This window comes from Astatotilapia calliptera, chromosome 5 (assembly GCF_900246225.1).
Source record: "Astatotilapia calliptera chromosome 5, fAstCal1.2, whole genome shotgun sequence".
NCBI lineage: Eukaryota > Metazoa > Chordata > Actinopteri > Cichliformes > Cichlidae > Astatotilapia > Astatotilapia calliptera.
Genome location: NC_039306.1, coordinates 24,726,930 through 24,745,916, shown reverse-complemented (window position 1 = coordinate 24,745,916; position 18,987 = coordinate 24,726,930). Strand labels below are relative to the sequence as shown.

General features: G+C 40.5%; 1 protein-coding gene across 5 annotated transcripts in view; it reads right to left on the bottom strand.

The window, feature by feature from the left end:
* LOC113022706 (arf-GAP with coiled-coil, ANK repeat and PH domain-containing protein 3-like) overlaps positions 1-18,987 on the bottom strand; it is a 57,209-nt gene that overhangs the window by 20,195 nt on the left and 18,027 nt on the right. For all 5 annotated transcript variants that reach the window (XM_026168392.1, XM_026168394.1, XM_026168393.1 and 2 more), the window contains exons 2-9: positions 9,349-9,406; positions 5,173-5,292; positions 4,763-4,816; positions 1,395-1,453; positions 920-1,103; positions 709-753; positions 501-596; positions 285-359 (exon numbers count right to left, since the gene is read on the bottom strand). In XM_026168392.1, coding sequence (XP_026024177.1) covers positions 285-359; positions 501-596; positions 709-753; positions 920-1,103; positions 1,395-1,453; positions 4,763-4,816; positions 5,173-5,292; positions 9,349-9,406 — 691 coding nt within the window. The remainder of the gene's footprint in view (positions 1-284; positions 360-500; positions 597-708; positions 754-919; positions 1,104-1,394; positions 1,454-4,762; positions 4,817-5,172; positions 5,293-9,348; positions 9,407-18,987) is intronic.

Here is an 18,987-nt window from a genome sequence, read left to right as displayed (position 1 = left end):
CTGATCTATTAGCATCATTACGAATGATCTCTCTCCAGTAGTTTGTTTCTTGTCTCATCACCCTCAAGCGGTCTCGGTGGATGGCTGCTTGTCCCTGAGTCGGTGTATCTAACATCCCTGTGCTGGTGTTGCTCCTATTTCATCATAATGATGCTGGTCCAGGGAAAAGTAAGCATAAGAAGTGGACGGTAAGGTTGCCCTAGTTTTCCTTGGAAGAAAACGACACAGGGATGAACTGTTATGGCAATGTGGGCTCAAAGATAAGAGCTGTGATGGTGTCTCACTCTCTGCTGGATGAGGGCGTGTTTGTGCTCCAGCTCCCTCTTCTCCACAGCCGAGTCAATGACCAGCTGATCTAGCTGCATAGAAGACAAGATCACATATGCAGCAGGAGCAGTGAGTGAAAAATAAAATATGTTTGTAAAATTAAAGGACAATGAAACTAGAAATCACATGGTATGGTTTCGTTATTATGTTTTGGGTTTGCTTGTTTTGTTTACCTGTGCAGCCAGTTTTTTCATATAGGGGTCAATCTCATCCAAGATGTTAAAGCCTTGTTGGAACAAAGTATACTGGGCTCGCATGAATGACAGCATCTGTAGCAGACAAAGGAAGTCAAATGACAAAGTTAAAACACACTGCACAGGTATACATATATGTTGTATATGTATAATTATGTGACGATACAGATGGATCCGAGTCACTCACTGCATCCAGGATTTCAAACTTCTTCTTGGCTTGAAGCACATTAATCTGCCAGAAACGAAGAGAAAAAGAAAATTCTACATTTTAGACGTACAGGAGAGATCTGAGAGCAGATCAAGAGTCTGTGCATGGGTTCAACAGAAGTTGACTCACAGTGCCACCTATTGGAAAACACTAGTAATAACAAGTAGAGTCTATGTTCTGTGTGCCTCACCTGTAGCACATAGTCCAGGGCCAGGTGCCGAAAAGCTTTGCGGCTGAGGATGAGAGTCTGCGTCGCCTCCTCCGCCTCATGCACCTTGTTCCTGGGTGCCTGCGCGTTCTTCACCTGCGCCAGCTCCATGTCCTCACGCACTCGATCAAACTGCTTCTTGGTATCCTTGAACTTCCGTATATCCCTGGTACAAGCACCATGAAGCACAAAGGTAAGAATTCACAGATTTTTGGCCAAATCAGAAACGGTGAGATCGAAATTCTTAATTTCTGTTATTATTGGGAGATTTCTGCATGTGAGTACAAAAATGCACACTTAACACAACAATTAAGGGACTAGATAGAAATCTTAAAACATGAAGTTACTTATAAAAACAGACATCTAGTCTTCATATAGCTAGTGGTTTAACATCTTGTTCACTTGTCCTCACCTCTCTTAAGTGCTTAAATCTACTCAAATGTGATGTGATACTCACTCTTTAATGAAGGTGTGAAGCTGCTGTTTGATGGACCTCTGAGCCTGGTCAAACAAAATCTGCGAGCAGATGGAAGGAAGAGATATCATGTGAGATACAGTGCACAGCAGTTAAAGAGCAAGCAATGAATACAGCTGAAAATCTGTAGTTCTCCGATCTGGGCACAAGATGGCATTATGATCCCTTTCATGTGATTACTTTAACGGCTTCAGCCACAAGCAGAGAGGAGCTGAAGGAAATGAGAAAAGCGAGCACACACGTGAACACACTCAGCTACCGCCTCAGTAGATTTTTAGCAATATTTGAGCCCACATTTTACTTCCTGTTAAGTATGGGATTCCATTTCCTGACTGTCTCATGCTCTCTTTCCTCCACTTCTCATGCATTTTAACCAACTCTTCTCTCCACTATAGGAAGTGAGTTTGTTTCCATTTTTATATTCCAGCCACTGCTGTTGATATTATCCTAGACTATATTAAGGAAACCGTGTGCCTTGTTGATTTATCTTTGTGCAACACACGTGCACACAAGCTCACGCAGACGCAGAGACTTACAGTAATTGCTTTATAATCACGCGCATGCGGACAGTGTACACAACAATCACTTTTGGTATCCTATGGATTAAACTTTCTATAGCAATCCCTAGTTTGCAAGCATACACATTGAGGATTATGGGCTTAGTGTACATGTAAGCCTCCAACCACATGACATCTCTGCAGGGCCTGATAACACACGGCGGATGAGACTCCGATTTTTTGCTTGAGGTGGCTTGTCATTCTGCAAATGTAGAGCACGCTCAGTGTGGAAATTTGAAGTGGACAACGTCAAGCAATAGAATGATTTATTCCTTCATAAGCATGTGTGAACTTCCCGCAGAGCCTGTCTTTTAAGTATTGTGCAATGGATTCTTAAAATAAGGAGGAAAGACTTTGCAACTCCTCCCATGTCTCCTTTCACTGGAAACACTTCAATCAATGTTTAATTAGTGCAACAATAAATAGCCACAATTAAATGACTACATTATTTTAGTCAGCAGATAATGTATAAAAGTATTACGTTTGTTCTAAGAATGACGAGATATTTTGAGAATATTTACCTTAAACTCAGCTCAACTAACTAAACTGAAATCTAAACTGAAATTAATCTATTATCCTCTAGTTCCCCTCTGTGACTAATAAACAATTTAAAATAAATCATTAAGAAATTGTGAGGAAATAACCCATAATCCCAATAAAATGAAGTATAATCCTTTCACACCATGGATTCATGCTTAAGAAAGCTACTTTCACCTGCTCCCTTATTAACAAGAGGTCATCACTGCGGGGGCGCATGTTTGATTTGGCCGGATGTACGCCGAATGCCCTTTCTGAAGCAATCCCAAAGGGGATTTGTGTCTCCTGCCCTTGACAGAACCAGGGATTGTTTGGAGGTACTACCATGCATTCATCATTAAAATGCTGAAAATGGAAAACTACCTGAGAAAATTTTTAATAAATGATGTGTCATCAGACTGCACTGGCACAACGCTGAATTGTGTTGAGCAAAATAGTGACAGTCTCCAAAACGGGGTGTAAGAAATGAAACCCAAAACAATTTCTGTACATCTGATAGAAACTAATCCAAATGTTCCACTCAGGCCTGCACTTGATTATAATGCCTTGGGCTCGACCCAGCCCAACCTACATGATGTCAGCACTCAATTTCCTCATGCAATTCTCTTGAAATTCAGAGATCCTCCGTGTCTCCGTGCCCCATCAGCCATCCCTCTTGTACCTGGGATGGAAAGCCAAAGCTCTTTTTTGCTTGTGGCCAAATAAGAACAGTGATCATCAACAGAAATATATCACAGTATAGAAAATCGCACAATGCTGTCAACAGGTACTCAAATGACAATATTAAAAAAAAAAAGAAATCTGCTCAGTTTCACTTTTTTAAGCTTCCTAATCTGTTGCTGAGACTGATCCATGTTTGAATGTAAACACATTTGCTTATATAATTTACTGAGAGATCCGTTTTTCTTTTGAATGCCCTTGTTTATGCTCGACAGCTGAAAAGCCTTAGGAACAGGCACTGATTGGTTAAGTAAAGACACTAAGGCTGCTTTTTATTAGGCTAACACATCTCCTTGATTCTCTTTCTCATATCTCTTCCTCACATCATCCTCATCATGATGGATGTGTAAGAGAGATGGCTGTTGGTCCTCTTCTCATATTTCAGGGAACTGAAGCTTCTCCATGAGGGTGACGGCACAGCAAACCGTGGGACTATGTTAGTAGATAAGATGCAGGGAAGTGTAAGTTAGCAAAGAAATGTATCCTTTATTTTTTCCTTCCCTTGTTTATTCACAAAATCTGCTAAACAAACACTCTTTAGAAGGGTGAATGAAGGGAAAGCAAGAAAAAAGGCATCACAGAGGATGCATTGAGATGGTGTGAAAGGGCAGTGGAAAAGAAACAGCGTTCATAAAATTGGTGCTCTATGTAATATAAGCAAGGACTGCAGACATTACATAACTTGTAATGGATAGAAAGGAAAAGAGTACACCGCGTCTATAAAAAAAAAGAGGAAATTATTGGTCTGATGTGGCTAATGGATCCTATGTAATAAGCAGAGATTTGATTTGATTTGACTTTAAAAAGGTGAAGTTGGAGATCATAACAGAACCATGCACTGAAGAAGATTTATCTAAGAGATAACTCACACTCTGTGGAATAAAAAACAGAAAGCTTCAGATCTGTTACATTTGTGTCTCTTTGTCACTTCCTTTTTTATTCTGTGTTTATTTTCTTCCCCCACTTCCCTTCATTGTCAATACTCTCCTTTGTTCCTAATTTTGTCATGCATGCGTGCATAATGCATAAACATGGACTTGAGTGAGCATCTCAGAATATTACACACTGTCTTATATTGTCATGTCCTAATGATTACTGCTGATTACTTTAAAGTGCTGTAATATCTCTTTCTGCCTTGGGCTTTTTAAACCTGCATCATCATCTCAGCAGTGTGAGAAACCTTTCATAGAGTGAGAAATTTCGAGATCACACTTAGTCATGAGGAGAAATCACTCTGGAGTCATGTGGGGAAAACCTGTGAGCGTGTGAGTGTGCATGTGTGTGTTTATGCATTAACCTGCAATACACATCTGGTCCAGCATGTGGTTTGAATCAGACACACACATGATCACTGGCCAGTGTGGACAGATTCAAAGTCATTGAGTGATTTCACAGTTGAAGTGTTGTGTGTGTGTAAGAGTTGTGCATGCCTGAAAGATGTTAATATGTCAGAAGACCTGGGCTGTACCTCAACCTCTCACCTGTGGCTACAACATACAGTATGTCTGTGCGCGTGTGTGTGCAGATGTGTCTTACCGTGTGGTAATTGACCATTTCTTGGAGGCTTTCGCCACACTTTTCAAGGCATTCCTGTGATGTAGAGTGCACAGTGTAAGCATGGATTTCCATATGAGCGTCAAAATCTTTCTCACATAACAACTTATCTATACATGAGTACACATTACACAGGAAACAGAGACCAAATGCCTTCCTAAAAAACTATAAAGTCAGTTTCAGGTCTATATGCTTGCAGGCATGTAAAGTTTTAGTGTAAACGTCTCCTGTTCAAATCAGGTCACCTCTTCCATGCACACAACAACTGGAGGAATGCATGCAGGAATGTCCAAGTCAAAGACAGAGGAGAAGTCAGTTGCTAAGAAGCTGGCACTCAAATATTACTCAGTGAATCTGAACTCCGTGTTGAAGATATCCTTGCTTCTACTCACCGATATCATCTCCTCTTTCTTGCACTGCTGGGACAGGTCTCTGATGCCGTTAACAAAGAGCTTGTTAGCGCTGACATAGGCCCTGCCGGCCTCGATCATCCCGCTGCATAGCTTCACCAACTAATGGGAGGTGTAAAAACATCACTTTAATGCCCCCAAAACAAGAACACTTTCTATTTAAAGACTTTTTATACAATGAGATGTGAGGATATTAATAGTCAAAATGATGACGTAAATCAAACAAAGCCTATAAGAATCTTTTGCTCACATGCTGAATGCAAGAGGATGCTCAAATTTGGAATAATATTAATTTTGGAGGCCAGCGCAGGCCTTACTGAAGCTGCTGTGTCAGGAATCCAACTGAGAAGCATGTATTTATTAAGAAAGTAACTAAATGAGCAAATGAAAAGATGGAAATGAAGAAGATGATCAAAGGCCACTGACTGTATTGCATAACTATGATTAAAGCGGCGTCCCAAATCCCACACACCAACTTACTCACAACTTGGTACATAATAAATAGAGGAAATTTCAAACACTTGCTAATTAGCTCTGTGTTGTGCAACTCTACTGACACATGCAAGGTTGCGTGACTGCAATATTTTCCAAAAGTAGAGTGCAAGCTCTTGCAAAACACACTTGATGGCACTACACAGCATGAAGAGGTCATCATGGCATTCTGAGGTGCCTCAAGGAAAAAAATTGTTAATGTTTATTTATGGCTGGATCACCTTTTTGCTAAGCATTATGACAGAATTGGAAACAATTTAAATCTACTGCTGAAAAAAATAAGAAATAAACATTTTCCTGTGAAATATCTGAAATATACATTGTTGCAAAAAAAAAAGCTTAATGCAAGCAATATAAAGACAGATGCAATTAGCAAACTTACTGCTCGTTAATGTTTTTACGGATGTTTTTACTAAAGTTTAAGTTGGCGCTAGAAGGGGAATCTCCAAAGACAAATGTATTCAAGTACCAAATTTCATAGAAATGTGACTAACCTCAGAGCCAAGGCACTAGCGTTGATACAACCTTGATAAGCAGACTTTAGGTATTAAAAAGCTTTGGGAGTCAATACACAACATTGAGAATTAAATAATATAGTATATTGTATAATATAGTATGCAGCCAAAGTCATGTCAGGGTAAACTGAAATTCTAAACAAAATGTAAATTAACAAGCGCAGACAGTAGAATGCCACATCATGACTTTCACTGTGACTGCTTTCCCGTTTTGCAAGTAATATGATAAGGTGCAGAAAGTTACACTGTCATTACCAATGCACTTATGCCGAAACACAACATGTGTGTGTTTGTGTCTGCTGGAAAGGGGTGGGGTTGGGGGTTGCTTAAGAGAGAGTGTAGTAAACCTTTAATTATCACATTTGGTGCAAGCGTTCCCAAGGTTGTCTGTATGTGACTGTGGTTTACTGGGTGGCTGACAGTAAGGGCTGCAGCCGCGTGAACGCTGCTAAAACAGGCTGCTGGGATCAAAAGCATCAGTTGCCAAATGTTCACACTCATGTTCACACAGTATGTTTTCTAAGATGCATAATGCAGTCTAAATTTTAACAGCATTTTTAGGAATCTGTAGAAACTCCAAAGAAGCACGATGCTGCTGCTCCTCCCAGGCTGGTCTGACAACATATATGTCAACAAATTGGTTGATGTAGGGAATGTGATCTCATTGAGTGCAGGCCTGAACCCCCCAGGGGTCTGAGGATGGCCATTAGAGGGACAAGCTGTGTGTCTGGATATAATAAATGAGTTGGAGCCAAAATGCCACATCTGATGCCACACGACAGACCTTGCTGTGTTAATTGACCGAAACAATAACAGTATACTGTATTTGCAGCGTAACTGCAGAATTGCTGAGCAATGAGGTGAAGAATGTGAATTTTAATATTTTAACTAATTAGAAATGTTTCTGAGTACTGTTAGTGTTCTCTCAATAACAGCAACATTTCAGTATTCCAGTTAGCCGACGGACAGCACTAAATGTTTTCACACTTGTCAGAGAGATTCAGCTTTCATCAGTCATGTCCATGTCCTTGCCTGAAAGCCTTTGCTGTCACCACAGATAGCTTCAGGGCAGGTGGAGGACTCCTGCTGAACAGAACAAACCTCCCTGGTGGAAATATATCTCCTCTGACGCTTTTCAGTTTTCAGTGAGGCTGAACTGGAGTTCAGAGTTCATAAGGTCCTGCATTATCAGTTGGTGGCAGGAATGTTTATATGTGTAGAGAGCAAGGGGCTCTATTCACATTACTCCTTAATGATGAACTTTAATATTAAGTAAGTCAAAACCATCTAAATAATAACTTTATTATTTAAACAAACTTAGGTGTTCACACTGAGGTTTGTTAATCCACATTTCATTATGTCTGCAGGCTGTTTGATGTTTGAAGAACTGTCTCAGATTCACCTTCAGAGAGAAGAAGAAAGAAGCTGCAGTAACACAATCTCCCACTCTAAATTCTCTTTGACTTCCACGTCTATTAGTTTATCTGAAGAAGCCTTTCAGCTCACTTCCTCAAGACAGTCATCCGGTCCATCCAGAGTTATCTCTGTAGCTAATTAGGTTTGATACAGCTATAAAATTTATTCCAGTCGTTCCATTTGCCTTTAAACCTTTAACCTCTCACTAATACCATAGAGAACAGAGCCTGATCACAGTGATGCTGATGCGAATGCCTACACTTATGGAGTTACCTTAAGCTTCTTTTTCTAAATTATTCTGTTATATACTATGTGGAGAAAAGTACTGGGCCACATACAGGAGCTGATACATGTTTGGTATTAACATCGGTGTTTGTGCTGATGTTGATGCCAGAGGAGGTTTGAACTCTGCAGATCTTGAGTCAAAAGAGAGCTGGCAACTTTTATGCCTCACACTCGGTGGCCCTACCCTGTAAGTTGATGTGTTCTGCCACTTTTTTGAGTGTCTGTCATCCCTAAAGAGATCAACTTTGCAAGTAATACCACTTACAGCTGATTGTGGAATATCAAGGAGGGAAAATACTTGACTTGTTCCAGTAGTTGCCTCCTATTACAGTACCACACTCAAATACAGTGAACGTCCCATTCTTTCATTGGCTAGCTGATTGATTTTAGACACATGTGGCAATAGAACCGAAAACATCTGAATTCAGAGATTAAGAGGTGCAGTACTTTTGTCCAAATAGTGTATGTTTGCTGGGCTCATTCTGGCAAACAAATATAGCTACCTGACTGATAGTACTATGAAATGCTGCATGAGTATGAACTGTAATATATGTATAAAATAAATATACCTCCTAGTTTTGGTCTCTACGGCAGCTTTAAAATTAACACCTCCTGTGTTCAGGCAAATTGCACTTCAGGGCAGAGTGATCCATCCATCCATTTTCTTCTGCTTGACCAATTCATAGTCACAGGGGGACTGGAGCCCATCTTTGTGGGCACCCTGTGACACGCTCACATTCACACCTACAGCTAATTTAGAATCTCCAGTTAACTTAATCCAAGCACATCTTTGGTATGTGGGGAGAAGTCAGAGTACCCGGCGAGTACCCAGGCAGACATGGAGACAACATGCAAAATCCAAACAGAAAGGCCCCAGCCAGCGGGAGGATTCAAACCCAGGACCTTCTTGTTGTCAGGCATAAGCAACAAATGAGATGGAATAAAGTAAAGTGCTTTAATTCATGTCTCATAAATTGTTGTATAAAAAAAAAAAGGGAAATTCAGCGCACACTAATGTAATAAACTGCACTATGTGAGCCTTTTCTACTACTTGCAACCTCGCTGGCATTAATCAGTCTTTTCTCCCTGTAAACGGGCAGCCTCTTGTTCGGTGCATGAACCCACTGCATTTAATTAACTGTCTGCAGTGTTTTCATTATTTAAATAGCTCTGACATTTAAATAACAAGTGTGTGAACTGCAGACATGCAGAGCGAGAAAGACAGCGATACAGAAAACTGATTACAGCGTAGACTCTAAAGTACTACTCATAGAAAACCTCCCCATCTGGTGGCGTTTAGCATTCAAACAAAGCCAATGAATTCCACTAATGCCCTGTTTAAAGTGTTCTAACCACTGAAAGAAATGGACACGTGATTTTTTTCCCTTATGGATCAGCTGACTTTATCTTTTAATGAGAAGCACAGTCCACATGTTAGAAGGATTCATACCTTATCGAGCTTCGCTTCAATTTCTACCACATCTGTCTCCACATCATCAATTCCAGCCCTGTAGAGAGAACACAAAGTCAGGCGGTTACTCAGAAATGATTTTCACTAATGCCATTTCTGAGAAAAGGAGCCACAGCTTAACCTAAAAACAAATATTACAGCCACAATCGGATGATTTAAACTCTTGTTTCAGAGAGATTCTTGGATTAGCGGTAAGCCACATTATCAGAGTGAATAATAAGAAAAAACCCCAAAAAACATATATATCGGTGAAAAGTTTAAACTGGCTGTGGCTCTAAAAGAAAACACCTAAAAGAAACAGAACAGAGGAAGGTCAGATGTGAAGACATGGCTTAAAAATCACAGTGTAAAGCTGTACCATGCTGCAATCGGTCACCATATATCAGTCTCACACACTTAAACATTAATCCTGATAATCAGATTGACAAAGGCATCACTCTGGAAGATTAGTAACCACTGCTGAGCTGTAAAATCAATGAAAAAAGCCAAACTAAATCAATGTAAGATCACATATCGGCCCGCACTTAAGTATGAAAGAGGTGAGGTGATAAAAGAGGCAGCAACAATACAGAGGAGCTTATATTTGGTACCAGCATTTTAGAATTACATGGTATTGGCCCAGATTCATAGGATAATATTTTTCAATTAATACTTTTAATCTCATTTTCCCATGTTCAGTCTTCAAAGATCATCAGGAGCATTTGCGCAGAAGCCAGCGTCCCACCCATCACGTGCTGAAACCATAAATCACAGGAGATGATGACCTCATCATATAATCTCAACCCCACCCGCTCCTTCAACCCTTTTACACCCTGCAGCTGGTTTTATACGTCACAGAAGAGGGAAAAAAGCACCAGCAGCTGCCCAGCTAGTTAATGTGATTAAGGTTTAGGCTTGCTCATGTGTGTTGTACAAGGGATGAAACGCAGTGGGAGGGACAGGACGAGACAGTTTAGTCAGTTAGCAGCTGATCCAGAAAAAAAGCAATCCCAGGATTACTTTCTGGGAATATGCTGGTCCTGAAAGTTCCAAAAAAGCCACGAGCTGCCGATTCTTGACTTGCATCTGTCTTCCACTTGCCCATTTCTTTTTCTCTCACCCACGACCCATTCTGTTTAGACAGACTGAATTTTTCTCTACCACAACATCACACTGACAGAGCATGTGTGCATGTGTGTGGTCTGCAAGATGGCAGGTATTTATCGTTTCACAGAGAGAGCGATGAAAAAAAGGTGTTAGCACAGATCGTTCATTAAGCTGACTTTGTAATTTGTTGCATGTGCTCAGGAATGGTTCAATTTCTGCTTTTTTGTCTTCCAAGCTGTGTGTTTATCCAACAGTATCATCTTCTCAATTAAGTCACTCTGTACTGAACACCACCAATGTCAAGCAGCTGTTCAGTTTAGAGGATAAGCTCATTACAAGGGTGTTGTGTCTCTGGTGGCGTGCGCCTAATAAACATTGACTGGCATTTGATTCAAGGGTGACTCAGATGACATATAATACAGCGGCAGCAGTCGATATGCTATTGATCAAAGCTTTCGAGTTCAGCACAACATCACTTGTGTGTGGCGGGACCGTTGTTTTATGTTACAGGTTTGATGCATGTAGAGGTTTTTGCAGCATGCATTTGGCATGGATGTTTTCTGCATCGATACACATGCCTGTAGGGTTATAATGGTGACGCGCTGAAAATCAGTTCACTGAGAAAGTTGTCAGCTCTGTGAAGGTTAAGTAAATAAACAGCATTAACAAGCTAATTATGTGTGTATGCAAGAGACAGAGAGCAAGCATGTGTGTGTGTTAATGTAGGTTTGTCCTTATTTTTCCCTTTACCACAAGGGATTGTAGTGGAATCAAGTAAGACAGACTTCCATGGACGATTATGGGTAATCCTGCAATGGTGGATGTCTGCATGTTTATGACAGGAAGAACAGACTGATGAAATGTAATGTATAATAATTTTTTTTAAAAGAATAAATAAATTATATATATATATATATATATGTGTGTTATATATATTTGTTTCCAATGTGCGTGTTCAGTTTGTGTAAACAGACAAAGTAGCAAAAACACCCCAAAGTAGCTCCAACAATAATGCAGGCCATTTAGAAGGGGGATGGGCTTATATGCACTGCCAGTTTTAGCAGGGTGTACATGGGCTGACATCACTAGTGAAGGGGGGGGGGGGGGGGGGGGGGGGCTCACGTGCACTACCACCATGTGCACATCCATCAGCCTCAACTACAACCTACGAGTGTGCTGAGTCTATTCTTGTTCCCCATGCTGTTGGTGTACTGTAGCATGCAGCCTGCACGCTACGTCATCTCACATCTCTTCTCATGCCCCACACACACACACACACACACACACACACACACACACACACACACACACACACACACACACACACACACACACACACACACACACACACACACACACACACACACACACACACACACACACACACACTTCAATGCCCTGAGCTTTCCCTCATGTCTTCCAGACTCAGCTTGTCACACAGCATCGCATTCACATCAGCATCACTTCAAGGACCTGGAGGACAGAAGTAAAGGAATCACGTCTGCTGATAGTAGGCAAGCCCAGACCTAAGAGCTAAAATACCTTAATTAAATGCCTTAATTTAGTAGAAAATAGTATGAAGGCAACACTGTTTTAATGTTGAAACCAAGTAACCAATCTCATTTTGAATTTCAATTAAATTTGCTTTACATCAGAACATGAACTTTACTGTGAGCAGGGTTGTAAATGCATGCATAGCGAGCATTTTTCTCACTGAACGAGCATGCTGTTCTTATAACAGTTTGTTGTATCACATTTTTTATTGTTTACCAGATGACTCATCAAGCCAGGCAGCTGTGGGGACTGAATGGCATACTCCTGTTTTCACTACATATTCACTATTTCATGTGGAGAGTGCACTCCCACCCCTCACTGATACATACAGAAAAGTGTGACTCACCAAATGAATGAGGAGTTGATTACGCACCTGGACAGACACACAAAGACACATGCAAACAAAGATACAAAAACAGAAGACACACATTGACCCAGAAACCCATTAACAACAGGGTTTCATCAGAAGGCTCAAATTAGGCATAAAACCTACAATCTGCCAAATTTACTTCCATTAACATGCAGGTCGTTTCTGCCAACAATGAGGATGAATACATTATCGGGCTTTTACTGCTGTGTGAAGAAAAGCTTACTGATATCTGAAACAACAATCTAAAAGAACATTTTTTTGCCACACACACAAAAAATAAGAATAAAAAAAGTAGAATGACTGAATGGAGGCATGCCTGTACCAACGTTTCTGATATGAAATTCTGAAATTTTAAAGCTTGGCTGTTTTTGTCCAGATTTATGTCGAGTGCATTAATGGATTTATTTGCATATAAATCTAACTTTGATTGAATTTGATCAGTCACTTTTTCAAATATATAATATATTATATATATATATATATATATATATATATATATATATATATAATGCTGCAAGTAAGGCATTACTATTGCAAAAAAAAATAATTAGCTTACTGTTACTTTCCCATAAGCACGCTGCGTTACTAAACTGTGATTTTGTTTGTCAGTGTCTCATGACAATGACGTACGAGCGTGCGACGCTGTGGTAGTAACAGAAATGTGTAGAACAACAATGGATAATATGGAGTGTGGGAGCAAGTACGACCACCGGCCCCACTCCTCCTAAACAGTTGGCAATAGATTTAAGAGCGACAGGAGTCTTTGATTTTATTCCTTTTTTGCTGTGTTTTACTTGCATCTATTTGAAAGAGTGAGTGTAAACACAAAAAATTATTTTATTTTATACGCTGGAATACGCAGAAAAAAGGTTTAAATTTTGAACAAATTTCTTCAAGTCAAAGACTGTTGCATATAATTTAATTCTTGCTTGATGCAAAGTGCATAAAGTTAGTGATGAAAACTAATAAAACATTTTTTTAGAAAGAGTCTTTTTCATTCAAATTTCATCTGATGGATTATGCAGAAAAAATTGAATTGTCTATTGCTTTAGAATGTATTACAAATTGTGTAAGTGATCAGTAAAGTAATGGGATTACTTTCTTGGGAAGTAATCAGTAATTAGTAACTAATTAATATTTTCAAGTAAGTTGACCAACACTGGTCATAAATACCAAGTACATCTTTGAGTGAGGTCACAGTGACCTCTGACCTTTGATCACAAAGTCTCAAATATGCAGACCTTAGAGACTAAATCATCCTTACACAAAGTAATGACAGGTTACAGGCTGCACCGTTATCTTGATATTCTTTCTTTATTTTGAATTTTGAGCAGCACTGCGCCTGACTTACTGCAGCACACGTTACCACACTTGCTGTTATAAAGGTGCCCGTCCATACACACAGACGCATGCTGCACATTCTCAGTTATATTGAATAAACGTCTCCCCTCATCCACACGCACACGCCAAAATATCCCTTCCCAGAATTCCAAGTAGCGATCACCATGGCAACCAGTCATTGACCCACATCACCATGGCAACAGGCATCAGCATTACTCTCCCCTTTTTCTTTTTTTTTTACTGACCAATTTCCTCTTTGTCTAATGTGTCTGTCCCTGCGAGCCCCCCGCCACCACTCCTCCATCACTCCTTTCAGCTTCTTCCTTTTCTAAAAAGCACATTATTCATCGACGTGTGCTCTTACACTGACTCCTCTCCTCCTGATGAAACATATCAACCCGCTGATACGATCTTTGTCACTGATGAGGCGGTGCATTACAGCGGTGAGCTCGTGGCTGTAGTGTGGCTTGTGATGCATCTGCAGCGCCCGCTGTGACAGGCAAAGTGCCCTTGAGTAGCACGCGGATCCCACAGGAGCTTTAAGCTGTGGTCAGTCCTGCTCAATACAAACACACCCATCACAGTGAGCTGAGCTCTGTTATTCAAGTCGTACGTGTTCGTGGAAAATTTTTTTATTTTTTTTTCTGCTGAATAACAGCTTTCAAGATCATTTCCCAGTTAATGTTACATTTCTTTTATACTAATGAACTGCAAGGTATAGCTGTAAAAACGCAAGGAAATATAAAACGAGGTCACTTTGTTTGAGGAGGAAATGATGTAGGGTTTTTTTTTAAATCGTCCACACTAATGGAAATCATTGAGATCAGGAGCAGGTGGTTTTTGGGTGGAGACAGCAACAGCAGCCCCAGCCGTCATCTCTTTGTTCTTCCATGCTAGACCACATTCAGCTAATTAAAAAATCAATTTCAATCCCATCGCACAAACATCTTATATTCACTGTTCAGTAACAGTATTGTTTATAAATATTCCGAGATAATAATTATAATTTTTGTCGATTACTGATCCCCCAAATCACAGTCTCCTTACTCTCTTTGTTTCATTTGCGTACGCTTGCGTCTGTCCATCTGTCTGCTTCCTGTCTGCAACACTCCCGTGTTTGCTGATGGCACAAAGCCAAAGACAGTGTGTTTATTTTTTTTGTGTGTGTGTGTCTGCGTGAGCATACATAAAAAGATAAACCTGAAATGCATTTACAATCTGTGTAATTATATATTTATAAATCTCAAAATCTGCAGTTTCATGGCAGAAAGTGTTTAAAGATCCATACAGTCCAATATTCAACAAAATACAACACGATTCAAGGCTCTGTGCCACTAATTGCTCAAACACGTGTTCAGAGTCCATTAAAAGAGCCTCCAGTCAATGATCCTCACACATTTTCCTAAACAGGCTGTCTTTTCACACCAATAACCAGCCAAGCCAAACACTACTATCTTATGTGCAGAGAACAAAGATGCCTTCAGTGCTTCCCAAAACCCTCCCTCACTCCCAACACACAACAAACATCACACTCATTCCCTGAAAAAACATTTGACTGGTCCGATGGCTGTTCGGACAAAGAGACCAAACAGGATGCAGACAAAAAGGACGAGCCTCGCGGGTAGCCTTGAGCCTCAGTTTAACTGGATTACAAATGATTTCAAGCAACACTCATAAAACAGCGGTAGCGAACATTTGGATACATTTTGTTAATGTTAATTTTAAATTTTGGAAGAGTTCAACATTTGGAAATATGCTTTAGTGGTCTCTTGCTGAGAGGTAGACGAAAAGACTGATACCTCTCTCATGTCTGTGCAGTGAACAAATCACCTTCTTAAATAATGATCATATCATAACTGCAGAAGATTTTTTACAGTGCTCGAGACAACTAAAGGCAAAACACATCAAACCTATTGGCAAAGAATCATTCTGGATATCTATACTGATGTGGGCTGGGTAATGTGTTAGGAGTGGAAAGGATGCCACGTCGTTTGATGGAAATGAAAATTATCAGTCCATAGTTGGCTATTCAGACACCCCAAAAATCAAAGTGAATAAATGATGCAGTAGGTAATCCATTTTGTTGAAACTCAAAATAGTACTCAGGGTTTTTATAGCCCCCACGTACTTGTATGCATGCCTGAGAATGTCAGGGCATGCTCCTAATGAGACGTATGGTGTCCTGGGGGATCTCCTTCCACATCCGGACCAGGCCATCACTGACTCACAGAGACTCTGAGGTGGAACTTGATGGACCAACAAATAATGTCCCAGAGGTGTGCTATTGGATTTAGTTCAGGCAAGCGTGGGGGCCAGTCAATGGTATCAATTTACCTCATCCTCCAGGAACTGGATACTGATGCAACATTAGGCTGGGCATTGTTGTACACCAGGAGGAACCCAGGACTCACTACATCAGCGAGGGAACTGAGATAAGTCCAAAGCACATAGCGGTCCGGCTGATAGAAGGACCTTCTGTGGACCTGTCCAGTAAATGCCTGTCACCTGGAATCTCCTCCATGCTTAAATACAGCAAAACATCTGGCATCATATTGATGTGCTGTCCTGGAGGATTTGGACTACCTGTGCAACCTCTGTAGGGTCCAGTTACACTGACCCAAGCCAAATGCAAAACTAGTAAGAAAAAAAAAAAAAGAAGTCAGAAAAGTTGAAGTGCGAAAAAATGGCTAACACAGAAAATAACCCACTGCACCTATGGTGTCACAGCCGTCTAAATTACACGAGCAAATCACAAATTATAAATACACTGGAATAAACAAAGAGCAGGGTTATTAAGACAGAACATGACATTACAGCTACAATACAAGGCCAACCACAGGGCTCATAGTAAAAAGAGTTAAGAGCCTGTGGCACAAGTAGTGTTTGAAAAAAATCTCACACTTTCCTTTAAAACAGGAAACATTAACATTGCAGCTTTTATTATTAATTTAGTGTGATTTTCACCATCTGTCTCACCAGTATATCATTCATCTTTTGGATTATGCCTTTGAATTATTGGGAGGAATAGTTGTTAATGGAGAAGAACAGTTCCTCTCGCAGTCATGCAGTAGCTGTATAACGCAACATAAAGACTTCCACAAATTCACTCAAGGAGAGAAGAGAAGTTTCCCTGTTTCCCACCAGCTGTCAGACCACCTCTGTGCTAACATCAATAAAAACAATTCCCCAAAAAGCATTCAACCAAATATAATGTATCGTTGTTATGATTATTCATAAGCCATCATTCTGTACACCTCACACTATAAACACACTGCATTTCTAAATGTTTCTGCCGAAGCTGTCTGGGATGTGGAAACGTCATTATCTCATTCCAGAGTACATTCCAGCTAAAGGCCGGCAGGAAGTGTGCTGGAAAACCTCTTGTACCGAGTGTGAAGCAGACAAAAATCATTTTTCTCTAATGTCTTGTATCCAAGACTCGTGCCAGCTGGAACAGATTTTGCATGAAAAGTGCAATTGTTCTTTTTTTTTTCCGTTTCTTTTGTTGCCTTTCTTGCCAACAGAAGAGGAGAGCGGGTAAGAAACAGAAAACTGAGTTCCACAGGAAGCCATTCTGCTGAAAAATGCAGCCTGAATTACATCATCATCGTCATCAAGTGACACTAATGGTTTCCACTGTTTCCAGAAAATCTCAAAGCCGAAAGCTAGAAAGAGTACACACCGTGATCTGCTCTACGAAACTACATTTCATATTTAAAGAGATGCAGGAAAGAAAGTCTCCCTTGAGCCTGCTGATCATAATATGCATCCACACTGTGCACAAAAGTGGTGCCAAACCTTCTGCACCTTCACCCTAACTCTTCCAGCAGGTTTCCCAAAGAGAGAGAATAAGGCTAGTCCTAGACTGAAAAAGATGAATGAAAACCTCCACTTAAAAAAGTTCATCATCCGTGACTAGGGTTAATCTATATCTGAGAGCCCGAGCCTTTATCAGTAAAAGTGGTCTAGATTTGGTAGTCAGTTATTTCTGTATTTTTGGCAGACAGGAAGAAAAGAAGAGGAAGAAACAATACAACACAAAGCTGATGACATGCAATCTAGGTATGACACATATATGGAAATGCATTTGCACACAGCGCACACACACACGCAACCCAACCAAATTTAAATCCGACACACTTCCCGGTCACACGCACACCCATGTGCCCTTTGTCCAAGTGTAGGAGAGGTGTGCCCTGGGCCTGAAGAAAAAGTCTGATCATACTTTGTTAACACCCAGAAGAATCTGAACTCACAGTTTCACTTTCCAGTAATATCACATGACAGACTTTCTATCACGTTTGGATTTGTCCAATAATTTAAATTGGTCTTTCTTTTCCATATCCAGTCACTGGAAAAACGAAATAAACATTTATTTGCATGCACTTTTAGCCTTGTCCTCTACCTGCCCTACATTCTGTTAATGTGTCTTTTATCTTATGTGGAAATCCCCTGCATGACAGGACATGTTAAACTACAGATTCTTCTCACATTATGGGGTTAGAGGAATACACGAGAGCTTCCCAAGAAATTTAGATACAGCACAGTCTAGGAAGTGCGGTATTGGAGTCGGAAAAACTATGATGCTACTGCTCTACAAAACAAAAAGTTAAAACATAAAAAGACACAGCAGAGCTCTCCAAACACAGACCGAAATCAGCAGGAAGCCTAAAAGGACAGTATAATAGCAGGACTGCACATTTATCCAAATCTCTAAACTCTTTAACCTTCGCTGACCTCGCAGCAGGGTGTTAGCAGCGGGCGACACGCACACGGATGCAGCTTACATGAGAAATGCAGAGGAGGAAGAAGACCCCTGTGGTTTAAAAGCACTTTGTTCCCAGGGCTCCTTTTGCTTCTGTGCTCTTTGCATCCATCCCACCCAGAGCCAGTTCACAGTGAGGGATGACAGAGGAAGTAGCAGACAGCAGAAATGGAGTAACACTTGAAGATAATACAGGAGCAGACAGATATTGGCTATCCTCTTTAGAGAAGAACGTGCAACAGACAGCAATGACCTGCAGAGCGTCTTTTGTTAAGGCCACAGCTAAATATTTACATCTGTGCATTTGTCCGGGAGGGAATGAATGCAGGCAAAGTGTGATAAATGTAAGGACGTCTCGGAAAGCCTCTTTTCTCAGACAGACACAAAAAACAGTATTCAGTGCATAACATGGCTCTCCATTAGTCACTGCAAAAAAACACACACAGTTCAGTTGGACTGCCATTCCTACAGAGGAACAGTGTCCATATAGAGCCGTCTCTCT